Here is a 26,716-nt window from a genome sequence, read left to right as displayed (position 1 = left end):
TATAACGTCTGTTTGTTTCGTTCACACATTGTTGACAATATAATAGAATTTTATGCGATTGTCGTACAAGTGGGAGGTTTAGCTTACTTTAAAACCAAGTGAATCCACCAATTTTACACACAAATGCGTTTGCCAAGTCAGGAATATGACAGTTGTTATCCATTCATTTGATGTGTTTGAGCTTTTTTTTTGCATTTCCTGATGTGTGGATAGAATTTTTCTCGGAATAGAGTATTTCACTTTATTTCACTTTTTATCACTGGTATCTGGAATATGAACTTACATGTGGTTTATGTTATTCAGAAGTAAATCATGCAAACAATTTTGTTCATGATAAATAAGATATGACTTGTGCAATGTCATTAAACAGTTTAGAGTGCTGTATAATCATTAATACCTTAAAATAATAGAAAGTGTAAAAACCAAACAAATACTAGTATTTTGATACCATTTTTACTGTGGGTTCTTGGGATTTATTTTTTGATTCACAATTGTACTAGTCGTGACCTTATATTACAGTGTTAAAGGATGACAAAACCTTTTTCTTCTTTACCTCGTATTGTAGAAAAAAGAGGTTTTCCTTTTTAATAATAAATTCTTTATTTAAAGAGGGTAAACAGTTATTTACAATAAACTAATCATACATCGCCGGCCCTCAAATTATGTGACGTTTGGTGACCATGTAGAGTGAATGGACATGACAAACATGTAAACTGTTTATCTTTTATGTTCTACAAGATTAAGTAAGATATCTGGAGGAATTAATGAACAAAGGATCCTTTGTTTAGCTGTCAAATAGGAGCCCTTACATATACTTTCCTTTTGGTAACATGGTTTTGCAAAACAGCTGGTCTAATGAATGACTATTAGGAATATTCCTAATATCTAGATATACCTTGTATGTAGAGCTGTTGTTCCTTAACTGGTAATGAATTATATTGATGAGAAGTATCAGGGTGACAAAGTAAAAAAACAAAAAACTAAACAAACTCATAAGAGGCAGAATCGCTAAACATTCCTCCTGGTGAAATGGTTTTGCAAGCTGGTCTAATGATGGACTACATCTTGTGCTGAAGTTTTTTTGTTTGTTTGGTTTTTTTTTTTTTTTTTTTTTTATATATAATAGTTTTCACTCCATCTAGTATGTGTCCTCTATTTAGCCATATTTGCTGTGTTTGTTGGCAGACATGAAAATCTTACTTTTCTTTTTAATTAAAAACACTACTGATGAGTGGGGCCAAGATTGGGTCGAATTAACCCTGTAGTTTCAGTGTAAATGTTGAGGGACAACAGATCACTCAATTGACCGTTCTGGTGAGGTGAGCTAATAAAAACAAGCAATAAGCCATACTACTTTGCTATATGTGTTGATATTCTTTCGTGTTTCAATTGTTATTTATTTACATCCAATTAATATTCCTTCTTTTACAAATGATGATCTACTACCAGTACAACAAGACTATGATTTTCTTGTTTTTCTTCAATGTTTTAATTGAGTGTTATTTACATTTGATCAACATTCTTCAGTTTCTTTAACTAGTGATGGCTTGCAGTTGAACAATACTAAGTTTTTCAATAGTCTTATTTTTGTCAGATTGATGCTGACAAAATCTAGAAAGTTTCATTTTTTCGCCACAACTTTTGCAGTGTATATACAAGAAACCCTAAAAAAATCATATACATGTTAAAACTGAATTTCATTACTTGCTGTAAAAAGTAAAATAATAAAAATACAGAACTCTGATTAAAATTCTAATAGGAAAGTCTCTGAGCAAATGGCAAAATCAAAAGCTCAAACACATCAAACGAATGGATAACAACTGTCATTTTATATGTTTTATGTAAATAAATCTAACAATGATGTCTTGATCAAAACACAGTCAACACAAGAAGTTTAAAAATTGATTTATTTCAACTTTAAAAAAATAAATATCTTTCATCCCTAATTAACCTCAAGATCGTAAAATCGAACATATTTTGTTTGATGGAGATTTTGTGTTTCTCGTGTCAAATGGAACCTCTGAAATAAAATTACTGTTTTGTACAAAAAACAAACCAAAAACATCTAATATTAATATCACAGCCAAAATATATCATCTCACAACAAGAATTATGTTAGACCAAATCATGAACAATCAAGATAGAATTGTACTCAAATTAAAACATAATAAATGCCATTTTCGTCACTTTGACAATGTTGGTTAGATTTAGCATATATTTACAAACACGGATGTGACAAGGTTTAGGTGGATGGTTAATCATTAATTAAAAAATATACAGGGTTTAAATCACTGCATCTTAATCAAAGAGCTGAAAGCTCTGAAGAAAAATGACGCCACTGTCTCTAATATTGGGATAGTTTTTATGCAAGTCTTGATTTTCACATACCGTAATTAGTTTAACAATGCAACATGTATCGTGAGCATATAATTGATATTCGTATATGTGTGTGTGTGTGAAGTGAAGGTGACAACTGGCTGTTTTTTTAAGACAAATGAATAGGTCAAGACTAGCTGAATTGTACAAATAAATACCGTAGAAAGGCTTGTATATTTCTCACTGGTACATAGTCTGAATCTGGGTCCATTCGCTTCCATTCACATTTGCGCCCACTCATTTTCACCCCTTTCACACCCTACATGTTCGCACCCAATCTTAATTGGTTTTGTGTTTAATAACTCTGTAAGCAAGTGTTTTCTTATAAGTATAATTGTTGTCATTGTCTCGAAATAAAGTGAGACAGCAATTTTTTTTTGTGTTGAATAAATCTTAATCATGTTTTGGATAAGGTATTGCTAAAAATAATAATATTCTTTCTAAATAAAGTGGTATTTTGTCAACGTTTTATTTTGTGTTGAATAACTCTTAATCATGTTTTGGTTAGTGTATTGCTATAACTTGTTTCATTGACTTGTTTCAAAATGAAGTGAGATTCTGACTATGTTTGTTTCTGCGTGTTGATTAAATTTTATCATGTTTTGGTTATATTAGTGGATTGCTATATTTTGTTTTCTATGTTTTATTGTTTCGTTGTTTCAGATCAATGGGACCAAGCTGTTAAAAACAATTATCTTTAAGTTTGTGTTTTTTCCTTTAAAATCTTCAATGTTTTACTCATACCAAGCTATAAATACATTCAGTATTTACACCAAAGCAATTTAAAACAACAACCATGATTTTCCATTTATTCAACTTGAATTTGAATTAAAATTGGGCGCGAATGAGTAGAGTGTGAATGTGCGAACGTGTAGGGTGCGAAAATGTATTGGGCACAAACAGACCTGATACCACACAGTCTGAACCCCCTTCTCCCACAAAATATTAAGTAAATAATCTTTTTGTTACTGCTATCAAAGGTCTAATGAAACTCAGATAGTTTCAAACATTTGTCAAAGAATTCTAGTCAAACTGGCACCTAGTTAAATTGGCACCTGGACAAATCAGCACCTGGTTAAAATCGACACCTGATATAGTCAATTCGTCACCCATGTTAAATATATATTTTTAACAGTATTTTAAGCAATAGGGTAAAAATAAGAAAGGGGTTGCCAGAATTTTTTTCAGTATTTAAGCAAAAAGAGTTAAATACTAACTTTCACATTTTTGGGTGTTCATAGATATAGGAAGATGTGGTGTGAGTGCCAATGAGACAACTCTCCATCCAAATAACAATTTAAAAATTAAACCATTATAGGTTAAAGTACGGCCTTCATGTACATTTTGTATATATTTATTTTTCTCAACTAATGACTTTTTTGGTGTATTTTTAATGATATATATATATATGAGTAGTCCAAATAATTATTACGTCTGGCAAGGCTTTTTTAATTTTATTCTGGAACACCTTCCTATGACCGCAAGGCTATGTTAATTTTTTTTCTGGGACGCCTTCCTACGAACGTCGTAGGAAGGCGTCCCAGAAAAATAATAAAATAGCCTTGCCAGACGTCATAATTATTTGGACTAATACATGAGATATTGTGTATTTTTCTGCATTATTTTAACCAGTTGAGCATTTTACAGGATTGTTGGTTTAATGCTGTTTAAACTTTACTGAAAAACAAACACCTTAAATTTGCTAATTATTTGGCATGAAAGTTTGATTTATTGAAAGGGACTCATAGTTTTCCATTTTATTTTAATAATTGACTTGTTTTTACAAGTACACAAATTGTCTAATTGTTAAAACAACAGTTTGGTAAGGGCTTCGTTGTTTACCTTTATACACTACATATTCACTTTCGTTTCGAGGTTTACCAAAATACACAACAACATATTCACTATGTACTTGGTAACAGTAATTAATTAATTGAATAGAAAATATTATAACAAATATTATTGGATGCCGAATTGACGTCGAATAGGTGCCGATTTGACTAGATGCCAATTTAACCAGGTGCCGACTTGACTTGTTCGTTTCAATTCCTCTGCGATCGTTTGTGGTATTTTCTTGAGAAAACCTATTTTCCATCATCAAAGAGAAGAAGAAACTGCTTTAAAATGATTCTGGAACGCTTCATGATTGTTAAAATAAGTTTAATTCACTCAAAAACAATTTTAAAACTTGCGATTAAACAGGAAGTTTCCAAAGCACGTGTAAAAGAAGAAATTAACCGGTGAGAGTGGAAATCCGTATATGACAGATATCCCTATAGTACAACTTTGAAAGTAAAACAGTTCAATCCTTTTGTAAAACAATCTTTAATATACCTATCACATTAATGTTTGAAGGGTCTTAAGCTTATTCAAACCATATAAGTCGGTATGAAACACCAAAACGGAATGAACAATAACCGATTACGTTTTGTAGTTTACAAATTCTAAAACTGGTTCCCGTCAAACTACAACACTTTGTTCGAGTGTAGTGGAATACAAGCAAAAACCAGTGTAAACTGGGTCCTGGCTGATTTAATACTACACAATGATGCATAATGATAACACAAGCAGATTCCAGTTTGTATGGAAAATAGGAAATACGAAACCAAGCGCGGTAGGCAGAGAAATGTAATGAAGTTCAGGTCGGCAGTTATGGAACAATGACTGCGTCATTTTCCAAAAATGTTGTTGTAGTTTCATAATACATTATATATGACCGACATAATACAGAAAGAGATAGTGAAATAAAAACAATAAATTTGTGTATTATTAAACGTAAATACTTGCCAAGATTAACTATGGCCTTTTTAAATAATTTGTTAAATTTTTCAAACTGGCATGACCAATTTAAAAAACAAAACCACAGCAAAAATTAGAAAATTGGCAAAATGAATAATGTAACTGTGTATGATGTATATATGATGTAAATATGTTATCCCTGCATTTTACCTTTAGTGCTGGTCCAGAATTTATGCATGGGGGAAGAGGTTTACTTTTTTAAGGCAAGGCAAGTGTAAGCACCCACAATTAATTAATTTGAATGTTTTCTTTCTGTCCCCTTCCCTAACATCCTCCCTATCACCATCACATTTGAAACACCTCTGATTATTTAAGCTGTATGGTATAACAATTACTTCATTGAAATATATGTGTATATGATCTTCAACTTCAAACTTGCATACTAATTTTGTTTGACACAGTTTTTAAAACTAGATTGGTTTTACACACTTTATGTTATGTTTAACATTTAACAATGAATACTTGTTTGTGCACACTTAAATTTCTATAAAACAAAATTTACTTCACAATATAAAAGTACATGTACATATGCAAAATGGTTGCAGGCCTTCAAAATTTTCACTGGAAAAAAACATCTGATTGAAAATTTCAAATATAGCTGTTATTTTTTCTTCAATGGCAAACACTTATAATTCTTATAACTTATATACCAGTTTGGTATGAAACCCTATAGTGAAAGCATTTTATGGCACAAACAAATGCAAGTAACTGTAAACCAATAACAAATATTTCTCTAATAAATAATTCTAGAATTAAGTAAAATTCTTATTTACTCTCAGGGCCAGTATTGGCTGGAAAAAACACATAATTAAAGCAAATTTCAGGTACAAACTTTGCAAAAATTTAATTGTACATACTGAAACATTAAAATTCACAATTATTATATAACAATTATTATTATAATATGTTAACTAACATGAATTTCCTATAATATTTCTAACTTTTCAAAATAAAGTTGTACATACTGAAACATTAAAATACATAATCATATTGGTATTTTTTTTTTATAAAATGTAGACAATTCTAATATCAAAATGGACATTTTTTATGATGTTTTTAGCTAGGAAATTAAAAATAAACATTATAAAAGTAATATTAATTGTGTCTGTTCTTTTTTGTTGTTTTTCAAAAACGTTTTTGGTTCTTCAAATCAAAATGGCGACATTTTGAGCGTGAATTATAGGTCCGCTTTGAAGTACAAAAGTATAATTTATTCCTATTAGAATCCAAATAATTCTTTCATGCCATGCTCAATGCTTATCTTAACATGGTTAGGCATTATATTTTTTTACATTTAATACCTGGTAACACTCTGTTTTAAGATGTTAACAAATATAATGCCTACCCATGTAAAAATGAGCATAGAGCATGGCATGAAAGATTTATTTCTTAAATTAAACTCTTTTTAAAATTATTTACTGTGGATTCATTAATATTCGTTGGATACCAAATTTCGTGGATTTCGTGGGTACAGGAGAACCACGAATTCAAATGTTCAACGAAATAAAAATTTTGTAAAGGAATGAGTGTAGACTTTGCCAAACCACGAAATTAAATATCCACGAATATGTAAGTTTTCCTCAAACCACGAAAATTGGTACCCACGAAAATAAATGAATCCACAGTAATAGGTAATTTAATATAAACATTTGGAAGCATGACAATATAAAAAAAAATAGCACTAAATAAAAAATCTTTATTTTCCTAAATAAATGAATACAACTGACACATTTGCTCTTTCTAAATACTAGTTATATAAAAGTTTAAGTTGCTGCCTACTTCTTTTGGTTAACAAATTATCTACTTTTACCTGAATTCTACAGAAAAATGCAACACCTCAAATGAATTATGTATAATAAAAAAATAATACCTTCTTTTAAACACAGAATACTATAACAAATATTTTAACAATTATAAATAGAATCCTAATTTACACTTGCATCATTCTTCAGTGACACCCTTATCTTTTTTATCAACAGGCCTATTTTCAAGTAGAATTTTCTCAGTTTTATCAGCATCTTTTTCTGTCAATAATTGATTTTGTTTTGCCCACAGATCACAGTACAGACTATTTGGGTTAGATAAAAGTTCATAATGGGTTCCTTTTTCTGCTACACTACCATTTTCTAACACTAAGATCTGATCTGCATCAACTACTGTTGAAAGTCTATGTGCAATCACAATTGTGGTATGTTTTCTGGTAATCCTCCTCAAAGCCATTAGAATATCCTGTAATATATATATGTAGTGTAGAAATATATATAGGGCCACAAAGGTTTTTGTTTGGTGCTGCCTCCCTACGATTTGTAGGGTTGGGTAGGTAGGGATCTAATTTTTTTAGGGCAACAATACATGCATCATAATTTAGACAAGAATACAATATTGGAGCAGGAAAAAAATCTACAATGTGTGTTATTAATATTTTCCTGGTAGGCTGCAACATCAAACATTTTTTTTTTTTTATTTGACCTAATTTAAGAATAAAGAATGTGCACACAGATACATATTTTTGTACATAAAGAAATTGCATTGTTATTCAATGAAACATGTCTAAACTGAATACCCTCAAGACTTGGTGTTCTATTCTGTTTTTACAGGTGGACGGATTGTTGGAGTTAACGGAAGCGGATAGTTAAAAATTATTTTGAGACTGACTGACGCAGAATACCAAGTGACACATCAAATGCAGATAAACATAATAATCAAATGTACTGATGGCAAAGTTTATTAACGTTGAACACATTTAACTTTAAATAAAGGATACACCAGAAACACTAAAGTCTGCCTCACATCTTACATCTAGAAATTGACAATGAGGGTCAGTTGTGAACAGTACCTTTTGACAAAGAGATGAATTTAGCTTCCCAATTGTTAAGTTTACGTTTCTATGTAGCACCAATTTGGATGCATTGGTTGATCGTTATGGAATATCTGTTTTACAGATGAAAAATAATATGTTCCAATTGTTATAACCATAATCAAGTCCTCTTTTCCTTGAATGTAATCAACCATTTTAGATTTATACAGGGTTTGTAGTTACATGAGCAACATAGCAGGTGCCACATTCAGAGCAGGATAAGCTTTTTGTGAAAAGTGCAAATTTAACAAAGACTAATAGGAGAAAAGAAATGGTTTTACACCTTATGATAGTCAAATTCAAAATAGTTGCATTTATGATTAAAATTGTTTCTTTCATTTAAATTAAATAAACCATAGTTTTACCTGCTCAGTAATGGTGTCCAAGGATGATGTTGCCTCGTCATATACAATGATAGGGGGATTCTTTAATATAGCTCTTGCAATAGCTACTCTCTGCTTCTCACCACCTAAAACATAAATAGTTTGTTTTTATAGTGATTAAGATTAAGACACAATGTTGACGGTTGTACACCTTTTTTTAACATTTTTACCTGGGATGTTATGAGACTATCATGCAAGTGAGAGGTATAGCTAGTTGTATATTAAACCAGGTATAATCCACCTTTTTTTACATAAGAGAATGCCTGTACCAAGTCAGAAATATGACAGTTGTTGTTGTTGATTTTGCCATTTGATTTTGGACTTTCTATTTGAAATTTCCTCCAGGTTCAGTATTTTTCTGATTTTACTTTTTTGTTGCATTTCTTACATTGAATACTTTCATAAAAATAATAATTTAGACTTTACTTATGTGTCTGTCAAAAACCAGGAGTCTGTAATACAGTGGTTTCCGTTGCTTAATAATGTCTGTCATATTTGTTTTTTGTGTATTGTTAAGTTATAAATACTGACTACAAGTTATGGGTTTTATTCATTGTTGAAAGAAGTGTACAGTACATGTACCTGAACTTACATCCATGTCCATTGGTCACTGTTAGACAGTTGTCTCATTGACAATCATACAATATCTTTTTTCATCATATACTTAGACTAAATATCATATGATTTTTACTGTATGATAATTATAAACATTAAATTGACGTAGATTCCATATTTTTCTAATTGGTGCTTAGCATGCTAATATGAAAAGTTTATCACATGCCTTTACGTAACATTATAGCATGGCATTCCGGTGATACTAGACAAATTCTGGAAAATTCACCTCAATGCTACGTTTTCAGTGAAAAACAATAATTTTCAAAGTTGTGTACAAAACAATACTTGTATACTTGAAAGTATATTGTGTAAAATAGTTAGTAAAAAACCCAACAATGATCAACAAACAAACTATTTAATAAATGCTTTTTTTTTTACAGTTTCAAACAAAATTTAGAAAGTTACTTTAAAAAAAGATGACTTTTCCCAAACAGTGTTTATAATAAATATTGTTGAATTTTTTTTTTGTAAATTCGCATAATAAATATTTTTCTTCTCTGTTGAGGAATATGATAGAAAGATTTCATATAGAATGAATTAAATTTGGAGTGCGACTTCCCTGAACTTTTCACTCTTTGAACTTCTATTTAGGAACCACGTAAAATGTTCAATATATGATTCTAGCTGTTATTTTTCTCCATTGTTGAAGCATCTAATAAAAAGATCATAACATATCGCCATGTGGCTCTTGGGCTGATGTTGAACCTAGGGCTGATAATACATGTGATATAAAAATTCCATGTTATAATCTGATAATCTTTATCATGGTTGTCATTACCTGATAAATCATATTTTAGTTTTCTAGTTTTCCTATTTTTACTATTCAGCTTTGATATAATTTTATTTCTTTATTTTCTGCATATTCTTGTTTTGAAGAAGATATAAGTGATAAATATTTTTGTTGTGAATTGTGATAGTGAAACTTTGAATAAAATTTCAGTCTGACATTTAAAAATGCCAGATATCGAGAATTATTTAAAACACATATTTGTTTTAATGTCAATCATGTCATGCAAGTTCAATGAAACTTTCTTCTAATATTATTTTTACCTGATAAAATCAATCCCCTTTCTCCGACTAAAGTATCATATTGATTTGGGAATCGGTTTATGACTGAATCATGGAGTTTGGCCACTCTAGCAGCTTCATACACTTCTTCAGCAGTTTTCTCTAAGTCCCCATACTGTATATTACTGAATACAGTATCATGGAATAAAATGCAGTCCTAAAATACATGATCACATTTAATAAATCAAACCATCTAAGGCTTTAAATTTTTTGTGATAGTGTTACAGCATTGACAATAATTATAACTCTCCAAAGCATAAAAAAGTAATACACGGAATTCATTCATTGGTCAAAATTAAATTATAATGTCAAATTTTCTTGTTTTTCTCTCATAGTCTCCTTGTAAGTCATGAAAAAAGTTCATGATACCTTATGACGTTACATAAAAAGAACACATATTTTTGCATATCATTGGAAAAGACACACTAACTGTGTCTAAAATTCAGTAAAAAAACAGATTCCACTCCAAATTTCATGCACTACGATATTTCTCCACTCTCAACATTCCCTTTTCAAATATTTCAAATGCTCGGCAAGCCTCAAGCTTAAAATTTGAAAATTGAACTGTTGATTGGAGAAAAAAAATCATACATGATGCAGTGGTAGAATCTTATGTCTTTCATTGTATATCTTAATGCTTTATAATAAGTAGATCAATTGATGATATATTCAAAGATACCTCGCTTAATTGAATGACTAAAAGACAAATCAATTACTATAAAGAAAATAAGATTTTTATTTTTAATTGACTGATCAAAATTCTCTTTAAATAATAAAATTTGGGGATTTTTTTTTTTTAAATACTACATCTAATACAACAAAAATATCAATAATTGTAATAAGCATTATTACCTGTGGCACTACACCAATAGCTTTACGTAAACTATGTAAATCCACAGCGTCAATGGATTGGTTATTGATATGTATAGATCCTTGCTGTGGATCAAAGAAACGAAACAACAAACGAACAATTGTGGATTTTCTGTAAAGAAATAGGATTTCATAAACATAAAACTATAAAACTGAAATAACAATGTCTATAGATGACTCTGCACTTGTATTGTTGGAGTACAATCAGATAAAATAATTTTATTTGTATGTACATGAGTCTCCTCTCCCTCTGTTAACATTACATTTTAAAAAAAATATGTAAGATTTTGTTGTCAAATTAGTATAAATGCTGTTTTGTGAATCTTCAGATCGATAAACTGCTGTTTACTTTATTCCCAGAGTTTGGGGCATTGGTGGACATGTGGTCTAAGTAGTTGAACTACTATATCACTAGCATGTCAACACTGAGGTTGTGAATTTGAATGCTGCACAGGGCAGTTGCACATCACTAAAATCTAAATTGTCTAAGATTGAGAGTTTTCCTACAGACCATTGATGGTTCTCTCTGGTTAATCTGATATGCTCCAACAATAAAAACTGACAGCAATGAAATAGCACAATAGTGTTGAAAGTGGCGTTAAACCCTAATCAATCATATTCCCCTAGTGAACAAATCAACATAAATTGGTATCACAAGCAAAATAAGAAATCCCAGTATACTTTTGATTTATTTATTTTCATGGATTATGGAAAACGTACATGAATGTGGATCTTTGATTTTGTGGTTTTGACAAATTATGCATACAAGCTTTTAAAGAATTTATTATTCATTCAACATTTAGTTTCGTGGTTAACCTGTACCAAAAAAATCAAGGAAAATTGGTATCCAATGAATAATAATGAATCCTCAGTAATATGTTAATATAAATCAGTTGTTATTGAACTCTACCTTACCCAGATCCACTTCCTCCAACTATGGCGACCTTCTTCCCTGAGGGTACATCAAATGATAAACCATTCAAAATGTTTTGTCCTGGTAGATACTCAAAATGTACATCCTTAAAACTAATTGCAGATTCTGATGGTGTTGCTATTAAAACAGGAGCATTTAATTTATTCTGTAAAAAATTTAAACATGTAATTAATATCAGGCATCGGAAGCACTTTTCTTGATTTACCTCCATTATGAAAGCTCAAAGCTAAACATTTGAAAGCAAAGGATGAATAAGAACAGAAACAGTTCAAGAACTAAATGACCAAATAGGTTCTGAAAAAAGGAGGCAAATCCATCTTCAAATATAGGTACTCATGAAAATAAATGAATCTACGTTAATTTGTATTGATACACTATCAAATATTATCAATAAATAGTCTACTTACTTTAATTTTTGGCTGTATCTCCATCAATGCAAACATATTTTCCATATCTACAAATCCTTGATTAAGATCTCTATATGTTGACCCTAGGAAGTTCAGTGGTACAGTTAACTGTATAAGTAGTCCGTTTACCATCACTAAATCACCTATAGTCATAGTACCTGTTAATTAAAATAAAATAAGTGAAAGATATAAATCTTTGAAATAAAATATTTTTTGGAAAATGTCAGAAATGTTAACGTTGTTGCATGCAAAATATGACTGTAATAAATGTAATTTTGAAGTCATAATCTAAAGAAGTGTTCAACAAAACATTAACATCTTTTGTTATTCTACTGTTTTTTCCTCTGACACTAAATCAACATAGAAACAACTACTGCAGATTCATTTATTTGAGTGGATATGTTAATTTTCTTAGACTGAGAAACTACTGTATATTCATGGATATTTCATATTGTGGTTTTTCAAAACTGCATGTACATGATGTTCATGACTATAGATAATTGGGAATTCATTGCAAATCAAAATTCATGGTTTACTAATACCCCAAAAATCCTCAAAAATTTCTATCCTATTTATCATTTATCTAGTTTCTGAATTTTGTATACACCTATTCGCTAATCTCGGCTGACCTGGCTGCTTGAACTTTTGACGCATACAACAATCACTTTTCCATTGTGGCATCAGATATTTTGTTTTATGACGTCAAAATTTTACGGGAACCTGTGTGATATCCAGTAATGGCGGACAAATAGCGATAAGGTGTATTAGAGTGACGACTAACCTCCAAGAATTTGTTGAGCCGCCATAACCATTACAATCGATGATCCTACACTGAATATAGCATTCTGTCCAAAATTTAACAACGATAATGTTTTAGTTATCTGCAGTGATGCTTTTTCAAATCTTTCAAGAGTCTCTTCATGCTTCTTTGCTTCAAATTTTTCATTGGTAAAATACTGAAATAAATAAATTGATATAAAACATACTGGTTGACAATATTAATAAAATCAAAATCAAAGAACAGTTTTAAATCAAACAATATTGTCAAGGTAAAAAATAATTGTACATCAAGAATGCATCCATAGTACATGGATGTCCCACTCGCACTATCATTTTCTATGTTCAGTGGACTAAGAAATTGGGGCCGAAACTCTTAACTGTCATCAAAATTTGAAAGATCATTTCATAGAGAACATGTGTACTAAGTTTTAAGTTGATTGGACTTCAACTTCATCAAAAACTACCATGACAAAAACCTGTAGTGGGACAGACAGAGGGACGGATGAACAGATAACCAGAAAGATGTATAGGCGGGAAAACATAATGCCCCTCTACTATAGTAGGTGGGGCATAACAAATACAAGAGTGCACACTCTGAAATGACTTGACTGTTTTCTGACCTTTGATTTTAAGTCGAAAGTCTTATATATATAAAGACTTTACTATAAGTATCTATTGAACTTAACATTTGTAAAAATCCATGACAATGAGGTCATGGTCAGATAAATCATGTACACCTTATAATTATTCCCTACACAAAATATAGTTGATCTATGTTCTGTTGCACTGTGTCCAAGGATTATGTATGTATGAGCCGGTCTCAAGTCAGGAGCCTGTAATTCAGTGGTTGTTGTTAGTTGCTATGTTACACATTTGTATTTCTATCATTATATTGTACATAAATTTGGACATTAGCTTTCTCATTTTTATGTTTATCCTTTTCTGGCCTTTAACAGCTGAAATTGTTTGCGGTATGATTGGCTTTGCTCATTGCTGATGGCCATATGGTGACCTATAGTTGTTAATTTCTGTGTTATTTGGGCTCTTGTGAAGAGTTGTCGCATTGACACTCATACCACATCTTCTTTTTTGTACTATTTGGTTTCTAATGAAATTATTTTTACCAGTTACTGTAAACCAACTTATTTTCGTGAGCAATTTATTTTCAGGATTAGAAAAATAACGTGAAAATAAAGTGTCACAAATATGTAAGATATGATCTTTACACCAATTGAATGAGAAAATCATGAAATTAAATAGCAGTGAAGTGGACTAGAAAGGGTCAAACGAACAAAAGTATCTGCAAAGATAAATTGGTATACAGTACATGTATTATGATGTTAACCTACCTTAACTGTGGTATAATTCACCAAGGAATCGTTAGCTATATTACCCGCATCTTGGTCAGCTTTGTTTTTCTGTTTTCTAAATTTTGTTCTAAAATATATAATATCCAGATGTATATATTAATTTTATAGTAAAATGCAAATGCTGAAATCAAAATAGGTTATAGAAATAAGAAGAAGTGGTATGATTGTTAATGAGAAATCCCTCAACTATGTCATAATGTGTGAATTGTTTTTTTTTTTTTAAATTTTCATACAATAAATGTGTTGAACAGATTAATTTTGTAGTTGATTTTACCTATATTCTGTCATTCTAAAGGTAAACACTATGTAACAACCCACACAACCAAGTGTTACTGCAACAAATCCACCTCCAAACTTATAGCCCTAATAAAGAGAAAAATACTTCTGTTAAAAAGTCATTTGCTAATGTGAAAATTTGTAAAAATTCAAAGTATTGCAATTTAAAAAAAAATCGTTTTTAAATGTTTTCAAGTATAGTTATTCTATCAAATGGCAAAATAAGAAGCTTGATGCAGCAAAGAAACAATTATGCTACGATATCATTGTTATGTGATCACACTTTTTGGAAATAGTAATATAATAAGCCCACTTGCTTTTAAATGAAAATGATTGTGAAAAATGCAGATATCTTTTGGTAAATCTTTGTACTATAAAATGATGCATTCAGATCCATATATCTGCTACATGCATTTATATGTTAATCTTGGTAATAAATTTCAAGTACATCATTATATATAATTGGAATGAAAATTAGGAATATGTCAAAGAGACAACAACTCAATGTCTCTTAAACTGATTAAAATGAGTATAAATAATTTTGAAGAAAAAAAGAATCTCTACTTCGAATGAAGTAGGTAGCCTTCAAATTTTACCATCCTATGAATCTGTACTATAGACTATATAAGAAGTGTCAATAGTACATTGATGCTCCACTACCACTATCATTTTCTATGTTGAGTGGATCATAAAATTGGGGTAAAAATTCTAATTTGGCATCAAAATTAGAAAGATCATATCATAGGAAAATGTGTACTAAGTTTTAAGTTGATTGGCCTTCAACTTTATCAAAAACTACATTGACCAAAACCTTTAAGCTGAAACAGGAAAGACAGACAAACTGACTGACAGATGCACAGACCGAAAAAAACCACCATCATGCCCCTAGGTGGAGCATAAAAAAAGAAACAAGCTGATTTAGTCTGTTAAATAATTTTCAGTAAATGCGTGCTTTAAATTTTGACTTAGTTTTATAAAATAAGGATAACCCTGGACCACTAGTCATGGCTACAGCTATAAACACAGACCTGTTCAGAACAGGATTGTAAATATAAGTGTGATACTTATAAATTTGTAGTATTATATTTAAATGTTAGGAATACACATACCAGGATACCTGTCACTAAGCCAACCTCCAAGAACGTTGGAAATATTCTAAACACAACTCCTTTGAGTACAGGTTCTATGGCCCTGAAAAACAATCAAACAACTGGTATACAGTATTTATCCTACCAATTTGACCTAGAAGCTAGATTCAAAACTCAGAATATGAAAATCAGCAAGATATTTTTTGTTCACTGCATGGTTATTCAAAACAGTACCCAGAAATATTGCAAGAAGATTGATAGTTGTTTATGTTCGCGTTGTTATATTAAGAGCATACAAATTACAAACATAAAACTTGTCTTAATTATGCTTAAAAACTAACTGAAAGAAAGAAGTGGAATGAGAAGATCCACACTTACAGCCTAAATAATATTTTTTTTTCTGAAATATGATAATCTTTTCCTAGAACCACAATCAATAGCATAAGTAAATTCTTCTTTACTTTTTTAAATCTGATCATTTTTACTTTAAACCATGATCAACAGATTTACTTTATACTTCTCCTTTCATTTTTTAAATCGAATATCATTCCTACCTTGAACCATAATCAATAGCATAAGTTAATTCTCTTTTCTTTTTATAAATCTGATCATTCTTACTTTGAACCACAATCTACAGCTTAAGTTAATTCTCCTTTCTTTTCATAAATCTGATCATTCCTACCTTATTCAAGGATCATTAGCTTTGATTAATTCTACTTTATTTTTGAAATCTGATCACTCCTACCTAGAACCACAATTAAGAGCTTCAGTTATTTCACCTTTCATTTTGGAAATCTATTCATTCCTACCTAGAACCATGATCAACCACTTAGTTAACTATCCTTTCATTTTATAAAACTTAGAACCATGATCAATAGCTTAAGACATTTCTCCTTTCATTTCTAAAATTTGATATTTCTAACCTAGAACTAGGATCAATTGCTTAATTTAATTATCCTTTCATTTTTTTAATCTGATCATTCCTACCTAGAACCACAATCAACAGCTTTAGTTGGTTCTTCTTTATTTCTAAAATCTGATTATTTTTACCTTGATCCACGATCGATAGCTTTAGTTAATTCTCCTTTCTTTTTTGAAAGGTGATACGACAGGTCTAAAGAGTGAAGATGAACAAAAATATTTTGTGCTATACGTCTTATAGTGTTCTCTGCTACTTCAGCAAAAGCAAAGTCCTGCATTTCCTTCATAAATGATGCTGTCAGTCTCACAAGGCCATCTGTAATGTAAATCATCATGGTTGTGGTTTTAGATTCATAATTTAATAACTGATTCCTTGATAAACAATATGATCATGATGATGAACAATAAAAAGAAAAATGGTTAGGAACTAAATATTTTAAGTTCAGGATAATTTTTTCCTAATTTATCTTTAAAGTCTATTTCATAAATTTCATCAAACCTAAAAAAAAAAAAGCTCATTGAACAGCAAATTTGACTAAAGTACTAAGAGTTTATCATTAGCCTCATAGAGGGCAAGGGCTCATGTTCCCTGTTAGCATGGTTAGTGTTCTTTATCATGTTTATCTTTTTGCTTGACGACTCAGGAGATATAAAACACTTACAAAGAATAGAAGCCCAAATCTCTGGAGAAAATCCTTAATACATGTAACAGATCTAGATGAAAACTGGTTCATTTTATCTTAATCTGTATATCTTGTTCCACAATGAAAATAATGTTTCAACCAGATGCTCAGCAGAGCTCAGCTTTATACTACCGCAGCAGTCGAACCCTTAACAGTTGGGACAAGTATGAACACAACATTCAAGCTTGATACAGCTCTGAATTTAGATTGTGATTAAATTGTTGTCTCAGCATAGGTTTCTGACACAGAATTAATGTGGTCAAATGAACTTATTTTTTGGGGCTTTTTAGCAATAATCTACGTTGTTGAATATTAATCCCCTCAAAAAGAAAAATTTGAAGAAATTATCTTTTTATTTCTGAAATCTGAAAAATTGTACCCGCCTCCCATAACCATCCCTTGTAGTTTTGAACTACGGAAACCTGTGGTATAATTTAAGAGAGTTATTTACTGGAAACTACAAAAAAGCTTATTAGTGTCACTTTTTTGGCCCCTAATTCCTCAACCTTTATGACTGTAATCCCCAAAATCAATCCCAAACATCCTTTAGTGGTGTTGAACCTTCTGCTTTAAATTTATAGAGATCCATTCACTAAAACTAAAGTATTATTGTCCAGAAACTAAATGTGTCTTCCGACAACAACTCAGACGATGCTGACAACGACATGATAGCATTATACGAGGTCGTATAAAAGTAACAACAGAAGATGTGAAAAAAACATTATAAGTAGATATAGGAAGATGTGGTGTGAGTGCCAATGAGACAACTCTCCATCCAAATAACAATTTAAAAATTAAACCATTATAGGTTAAAGTACGGCCTGTAACACGGAGCCTTGGCTCACACCGAACAACAAGCTATAAAGGGCCCCAAAATTACTAGTGTAAAACCATTCAAACGGGAAAACCAACGGTCTAATCTATATAAATATTATAAGGTTTGCTTATCAAAATAATATTGATAAAATAAACCTCTAACTATAGTACTAGTAATACTTACAACTAATTAACAGAGCTGTTGACAAACTTAAAATAGCAGTTGGTGTGTCATTTAAATTTAGTGTATCTCCAGACGCCTCATTCAAATTATCAACAGCCCATTTAAATATAAAGGGTACCATAACACTGACAATCTGAAAAAAAAATCACCACTTAATTAAAATAGATTTCATAATATGTTTTTAAACACTGAACAGTTACATATATATTTAAAATATTATGGTAAATAAAAACCAGCATTGTTGTTGAAATTTTCTGGGTGTCAATTTCAAATGACAAGTACATGTATATTATGCACCAACAATATTCATTTGAAAAAATGACTCAATTACTAGAATGGCAAGCTTGTTTAAATTCTTTCTTAAACAATGGATAATGTAACAAAATAGCCCATTATTTTTCTCAATTGAATTGTCTCATATTTGTCATGTCAGGGTAGTTTTAAAATACAATTAAACAGTATGGTTTTTCTCATTGTTGAAGGTTATACAGTTGTGGCTGCCTAAAATTGCTTACATCCACTAGATTTGATTCTTTGTAGATAGTTGCCTCATTGACAATCATACATTTTGTACCACATCTCCTTAATTTTAAAATGGTCTATAATGAACATTCTAAGTTATGGAAGAAAATAAAATTATTTCCTCAAATCTGTACAAGGAGATGCAAACTTTAATCGGTGTGAAAACTTTTAAGTATTGTGAAGTTTTAAAAATAGATCAGAACGATCTTTCCATCAGAGTACATATACTGGATTTATTGTGTAGTTTCTAATTACCTTTGATCCAACTAGCAAACTTAAGGCAATTACCACTCTAACTTTAATTTTGACATTATTTTTAGGCCAAACATAATGCATCATTTTCTTCAACATTCGCACATTTTTTGCCCCTAAGAGAGCTTTTGTCCTTCTCCATCCTGAATTGTCTTTACTGGCACTTTCCTTAATCACATTTGACAGTCTTGATGTTGTATTAAATTGTCTTTTATCTCTATATAACTACAACAGAAATAAATATAAATGCAATTATGTGAGTTTTGTGTTCTAAGTTTTTTTTAGCAGGACATCTTCAAAGACTTCAATTATTCTGTTTTTTTTTTATCTTAATAATATTTCATTAATTTATGTCCGAAAACAATAACATTAAATTCATGCATTTTCTGCAACAGTCCAAATTCTGGAGAATTTGTTCTTTGTTAGTCTTGTGTGTTAGATATTTTATATTTTATAGTGTTTAGTGTAATATCCATTTTCACTGAACTAGTAAATATTTTTATTGAGAGAGTTTCTCCCTGCATTGTAGACTCATTGGTGGCCATTGGCTGTTGTTTGTTCTATGGTCAGGTTGTTGTTTCTTTCCCACATTCCCTGTTAACATTCTCAATTCTATTGTATATAGATATATACAAAGAAATTATTAAGAAACTACGGTTCCCTTGTTGTCAGACAAAATCGACAAATAAGCTGAATTTTGCTATTCTGTTACAGTTGACCTACAAAATGTAATTGGTCATCATATAAAAAATTTAGGTCATAAAATTGAGAATGGAAATGGGGAATGTGTCAAAGAGACAACAACCTGACCATAGAACAGACAACATCAGAAGGTCACCAACAGGTCTTCAATGCAGTGAGGAAATCCCACACCTGGAGATGTCCTTCAGCTAGCCCCATGTTTGTATATGTGTTCAGATAAACATTAATGCAAACAATAGTAAATTGACTTTAATTGTTATTTCATTTAACGTTTTGGTTATCCAATCCATCATGACACAGTATCATTAATTTCAAGTACAATTTTTAATTTTACAAACACTTACATTTTTATTTAACCTGTTTGACAGTCTTGATAAGAGATTCCATTTTGGTAAGTCTTTCCTAGCCTGGGTAAGATGACCTTTGTACTGAAAATAAAATATTTTATTTAGTAAAATGTACATTAACAAAATATGCGAGTCTTCCATTGGAGGTCTGTGTTGCCAGCCACCTACTTAAAATATAAGCACAAGTGGCTATTATTGTCATTTTGCCGATCGTGCGAGGGCTGAAAAGCCAGTCAAGGTCGTTAAACACTTCCATATATATATTGTCATTTTGTCATTTCAGCGGATCTGAATTGGAAATGATGAACTTGTAAACTTGTAAAGGTCAAATAAACTTTAGATAAGGGGCAGGTCAACTGAGGCATAAATGACATCAACTCAAAAAGAAAAGGAAAACAAAACAAGAGGCTCTCAAGAGCCTGAATCGCCCACCTTATTTTTTTTGGTTAAATCTCTCATCAATGATTATTTTGGCTTTTCGATTTATTTAAATGTTCTTTGAATCAACCTATTTTCTTCAATAGCAAAAAAAAATAATTTTCTTCTATGTTCTAATTTAGCCATAGGAGCTATGTTTCTTGACATACAAGGAAATAAAATATAAAATTTATACTAGATACTCTGAAACTCATTTAGCCTAAGTTTGGCTGAAATTGATACAGCAGTTTCAAAGGAGAAGATTTTTTTAAAGTAAGTCAACATGATGAACAAATTGTGAAAAAAGTCTTTAAAGGGCAATAACTCCTTAAGGGGTCAATTGACAATTTTGGTCAAATTGACTTATTTGTAGATCTTACTTTGCTTAACATTTTTGCTATTAACAGTTTATCTGTATCTATAATAATATTCAAGATAATAATCAAAAACTAAAATTTCTTAAAAAATCATCAATTCAGGGGCATTATACCTGAAAAACCAGTTACCCAATTTGGCTGAAAATTTCAGGACAAGTAGACCTTGACCTAATAAATACTTTAACTTCTTGTCTTATTTGCTCTAAATGCTGGAGTTTTTGAGATATACCTTTGTAAGCCAAAAACTGCATTTTACCCTGTGTTCTATTTTTAGCCATGACGGCCATGTTTTTTGACGAAATAGAAAATAAAACACAAACTTTATTTTATACACCTTACTGATCATTCAGTTGAAGTTTGGTTGAATTTGGTTGAGTAGTTTTAGAGGAGAGGATTTTTTAAAGTTAGCAAATATTATATGATGAACAAATTGTGAAAAATTGTCATTATTAAAAGGACAATAACCGGGTAAACCCCTTAAGGGGTCAATTGACAATTTTGGCCATATTAACTTATTTGATCTTACTTTGCTGATCATTTTTGCTGTTAACAGTTTATCTTTATCTATCAGTGTCTATAATAATATTCAAGATAATGACCAAAAACTGCAAAATTTCCTTAAAATTACCAATTAAGTGGCAGCAACCCAACAATAGGTTGTTTGATTCATCTGAAAATTTCAGGGCTGATAGATCTTGACCTAATGAACATTTTTACCCAGTGTCAGATTTGCTCTAAATGCTTTCGCTTTTTGAGATACAAGCCAAAAACTGCATTTGACCCCTATGTTCTATTTTAAGTAATGGCGGCCATGTTTTTTGATGGATCAAGAATCGAAGCACAAACTTTGTGCAGGATAATCTAAGGAACAATCATGCTAAGTTTCATCCAAATCCATTCAGTAGTTTCAGAGGAGAAGATGTTTGAAAAATTGTTAACGACGACGACGGACACCAAGTGATGAGAAAAGCTCACCTTTCCTAAAAGGAAATGTGAGCTTTTCTCATCACTTGGTGTCCCTCGTCGTCGTTAACAATTTTTCAAACATCTTCTCCTCTGAAACTACTGAATGGATTTGGATGAAACTTAGCATTACTAAAAAGGATAGTGCAATCCAGTACACATTCAATCAGACTCACTGTGAGAGGTAATGCTTATACAAGTAATTTTTTATCTACTTGAACATGCTGAAGATGCAAGAAATATATTTTTTGTAAAGACTTTAAAAAAGTTCTTTTGTCAAGTTTTAATTTATTTTTAAGGTTTGAATTATCTCCCCTTATTAAAGGTGTAATAAGGTAAATACCACCAGGTAAATTTGCACATACATGTATTAAAAAATTGTGCAGAATTTACCTTTGTTTCAAATAAAGAAATACTCAGTATGAGTAAAGTTTTATCCTGTCCAGTCATCCTGTACTATTTATTATTCATTTGTTAAAGTTCAATCTTTAATGACAACAAGAGTGCACACACTGAAATGTCTCGCCTTCTTTACTAATCCTTGATACTATCTTGATAGACCTAAATATATAGCTTTATTACAACTGTCACATAAACTCAACATTAACCAAGAAAAGGAAACATTGTTCAATCAACCTTGAAAATGAGGTCAAGGTCAGATAAACCATGCCAGGCAGACATGTACAGCTAACAATTCTTCAATACAACAAATATAGTTGACTTATTGCTTATAAATAAAGAAAAACAGACCAAAACACACAAACACTTAAAATTTAGCGTGAAAATGAGGTCAAAGTCAAATAAAACCAGTGTAACAGACATAAAGATCACAGAATATGTCCATACACCAAATATAGTTGACCTAATGCATAAAGTATTAGAAAAATAGACCAAAACTAAAACACTTAACTTTGACCACTGAACCATAAAAAATAAGGTCAAGGTCAGATGACACCTGTCAGCTAGACATGTACACCTTACAATCATTCCATACACCAATTATAGTAGACCTATTGCATATAGTATAAGAAAAACAGACCAAAACACAAAAACTTAACTATAACCACTGAACCATGAAAATGAGGTCAAGGTTAGATGACACCTGCCAGTTGGACATGTACACCTTACGGTCCTTCCATACACTGAATATACTAGACCTATTGCTTATAGTATCTGAGATATGGACTTGACCACCAAAACTTAACCTTGTTGCCTGATCCATGAAATGAGGTCGAGGTCAAGTGAAAACTGTCTAACAGACATGAGGACCTTGCAAGGTACGCACATACCAAATATAGTTATCCAATTACTTATAATAAGAGAGAATTTAACATTACCAAAATCTTAACTTTTTTTTGAAGTAGTCACTGAACCATGAAAATGAGGTCAAGGACATTGGACATGTGACTGACGGAAAGTTCGTAACATGAGGCACCTTTATACAAAGTATGAAGCATCCAGGTCTTCTACCTTCTAAAATATAAAGCTTTTAAGAAGTGAGCTAACACCGCCGCCGCTGGATCACTATCCCTATGTCGAGCTTTCTGCAACAAAAGTTGCAGGCTCGACAAAAACTAATATGGTTGTATTTACATAACGATTTTTAATTGCAAATAAAAGTGACAAAAATTTACTGTTCAACCAAATGGTATATCATATTATCTATTTGTTATGTCAAAGTCTGAATCTACTGTTAATTCTACTCTCTTTCCTTTTTTTTTTTTTAAAGCAATTCATTATCTGCTGAGATTCGATATGTGGTTTTGCATTATGCCGAGCCTGTGACATAGTGATCCTAAATTTTGTCAGCGTTGCCAATATTTCGTTCAGTAATGAGTATGTGAAAAGTAATATCACAAAAATACTGATGGAATTTTATACAAATATATTATGCTTACAAGTGGTATTTGCCAGATATACCAGTTCAGAGGTAAACAAATTTCCAGATTTCGTTAAATGAGGGAAATTTTTACTGCAGACAAGCGGACTTATCTTTACGAAACAGACTAGTCTTGGATATTTTTTACATGATTAATTTATAAACTTTCATAGATTATCATGCAATTTGGGCAGAAGTTAATTTTGCAGCTCAAGAACATATATATAAAGAAAATATTGAATTTTATTTAAACCCTGTAATGGACTGATAAATGGATTGACGTTCCACAGAACCCTTTACGAATTTTAATATTGCACCTGAACATTTGTAAAACATAATTATTCCATGTTCATTAAAGAAATTTGCATAAAAAAGAATATACCAATAGTACACGGATGACCCACTACCACTACTTAAGCAAAAACTACCTTGACCAAAAACTTAAACCTGAAGTGTGACAGGCGGACGGATGGACGAACGGCCCCACAGACCGGAAAAAAACATAATGCCCCTAGGTTGGGCATAAAAGTTACATTCTAAAGTGTGTTACTATTGTTGAGTTTTTAATAGATATAGGAAGATGTGGTGTGAATGCCAATGAGACAACTCTCCATCCAAATAACAATTTAAAAAGTAAACCATTATAGGTTAAAGTACGCCCTTCAACAGGGAGCCTTGGCTCACACCGAACAACAAGCTATAAAGGGCCCCAAAATTACTAGTGTAACACCATTCAAACGGGAAAACCAACGATCTAATCTATATAAACAAAACGAGAAACACGTATATATTAAATAAACAAACGACAACTACTGTACATCAGATTCCTGACTTAGGACGACTGGAATGGTATCACATTCTGGATAAGACGTAAGCTTTTTGGGGCTTTGCCCCCTCGAACCCACTACTAGCTGTTGCTTTGACCTGGACCCACTTAGGGTCCTCAGACCCCTCGCCGAGGGAATCTGGGTCCGTTTTTGCCCAATTTTTATTGGTTTGGGGTTTATAATAACTTTGTAATCAAGTTTTGGCAAGTATATTTATTTTCATTGTCTCACAATAAAGTAAGACCACTTTTTGTTTATGCAAAATAAATCTTAATCATATTTCTCTAAGTGTATTACTATTTCTTTATTTCATTTCTTTAAAATAAAGTGAGATTCTGACAACGTTTTTTTTTTGTGTTGAATAAATTGATCATGTTTTGGAAAGTGTTTTGCTATAATTTTTTTGTTCCATTGTTTTGGATCAATAGGGCAAAGCTATAAAAAAACAATTATCTTGTGTATTTTTCATTTAAAATCTTCAATGTTTTGCTTATACCAAGCTAAATACATGCAGTACTTATTAACTATTTACATCAAAGCAATTTAAAACAACAATCACGATTTTCTAATTATTCAACTGTAATTTGATTAAAATTTTAAAATTTGGTGCGAACGGACTTTAGGTGCGAACGTGAAGGGAGCGAAAATGTATTTGGCGCGAAGGGACCTGATACATTTTGTACCTCGCCGAGGTAAGGGAGTACATGTTAATATGACTTAGGGGGGGAGGGTGAGAGGGGGTCTCATCCCAATTTCCCGTTTTTTTTATATAAGAAAATGCCGAAATCCCGGGCATGTTTTGTTAAAAATCCCGATCCCGATAAATTAATTCCCCAATTTAAAAGTTTAATTTAAGTTTCAAAGCTTATGTCTCGGGTATGATTGATATTCAAAGAATTTCGCTTCGATGGTACAGCGATCTTAGTGCGCTCTCATTACGCTTCTTCTTCGATCTGATTTCGCCACAACCGCACCACGATTGTTTTGAACATGTTTAAAGTTTACCATGCTCATCACGATCTTGAAGACCTCACCATGACTGTGATACGACCTTAATGTGATCTACACGATAGTACTATACGATCATCAAAATTTGTATTTTTTGCACAAATCGTAGTGCGATCGTGGCCAAGTTGTACTGCGGTATTACATTATAAAATTTGAAAATAGCAGATTTTAAGACACTAGTTAGCATAAATTATTATGCTTAGGGCTGAATGTAAATACACCACTGATCACCAACAAGAAGCTGATCGTCCGACCTCGGGAAAATTTAGAAAAGTAGAGAGTTTTAATATTTTATGTAGAAAACATGTTTTAAAAATAAAAAAAGTCACAAAAGTCTGATTCTTATTGAAGTATAATGAAAATGGCATTTTTATATGGCCAAGGTACATTTTTTTGTCAATCCTGTTATATTTCTACATAAAAATCCTGATTTCCCGTTGCTAAAAACGTGGCTTTCTCGTATCCCGATGTTTTTCTATCCCGAAATCCTGATCTTTAAACAAGGCAATCCTGATTTCCCGTTGCTAAAATCGGCCAATCCCGAACTGAAAATGGTCTCACCCCCCTCACTTAGCTACGCCACTAATGGCAACTACTGAGAATGATCCGTTTACTTTACATTATTACAATAAATCATATACATTTATCATTATATGAAATACATTTTAAATATATCTTTATCTTTATTTTTATTAAAATTTGTTTTTATATTAGAGCTTTTCTGTCATGTCCCTTGGCCTTGACCCTTGGTAAGCTACTTACAAGGAGATTTGACCATGTTATTTTCTCACATCTAAGGAGTTTTTGGTTGTTTTGAAAAATACACCGTGGAGAAGACCTCTTAATGATGCATGCTAATTCGTTTGGACCACTGTGAAGATAATTCATATATAAAAGTCTGGTCAATGCCATAATGACACATGCCTATCACAAGAATAACAAAGTCAGTTCTTTCCCTTGAGCACTTCCGGTTTCAATTTGTTCTAGGAATTAGT

General features: G+C 31.3%; 1 protein-coding gene across 1 annotated transcript; it reads right to left on the bottom strand.

Annotated features, from left to right (window-relative positions):
- Positions 1-6,856: 6,856 nt before the first annotated feature.
- On the bottom strand, positions 6,857-26,712 carry LOC134687197 (iron-sulfur clusters transporter ABCB7, mitochondrial-like). Its single transcript, XM_063547296.1, has 15 exons — positions 26,484-26,712; positions 20,248-20,331; positions 19,205-19,426; positions 18,428-18,560; positions 16,874-17,060; positions 15,845-15,926; positions 14,734-14,822; positions 14,439-14,526; positions 13,091-13,265; positions 12,310-12,467; positions 11,884-12,047; positions 10,951-11,080; positions 10,081-10,255; positions 8,398-8,501; positions 6,857-7,404 (listed from the first exon to the last, which is right to left on the bottom strand). Exons 1-15 carry the CDS (start codon positions 26,631-26,633, stop codon positions 7,117-7,119), a joined length of 2,229 nt encoding a protein of 742 aa, XP_063403366.1. The 5' UTR covers positions 26,634-26,712; the 3' UTR covers positions 6,857-7,116.
- Between the last annotated feature and the right edge of the window lie 4 nt (positions 26,713-26,716).

The sequence above is a fragment of the Mytilus trossulus genome, chromosome 10 (genome assembly GCF_036588685.1).
Source record: "Mytilus trossulus isolate FHL-02 chromosome 10, PNRI_Mtr1.1.1.hap1, whole genome shotgun sequence".
Lineage (NCBI taxonomy): Eukaryota > Metazoa > Mollusca > Bivalvia > Mytilida > Mytilidae > Mytilus > Mytilus trossulus.
The sequence above is the reverse complement of the archived record's forward strand: the minus strand, read 5'-3'. Positions and strand labels throughout refer to the sequence as shown.

Bases quoted from the DNA above. Each gene is read 5' to 3' on its own strand.
- LOC134687197 (XM_063547296.1), bottom strand. From the start codon at position 26,633: ATGGCATTGACCAGACTTTTATATATGAATTATCTTCACAGTGGTCCA. The intron at 17,061-18,427 runs GTAAGTATTACT...TTTACATTACAG, and splicing joins AACAGCTCTGTTAATTAGTT to ATGGCCTTGTGAGACTGACA. The intron at 8,502-10,080 runs GTAAAAATAATA...TTTATGTTTTAG, and splicing joins AAGGGGATTGATTTTATCAG to GTGGTGAGAAGCAGAGAGTA.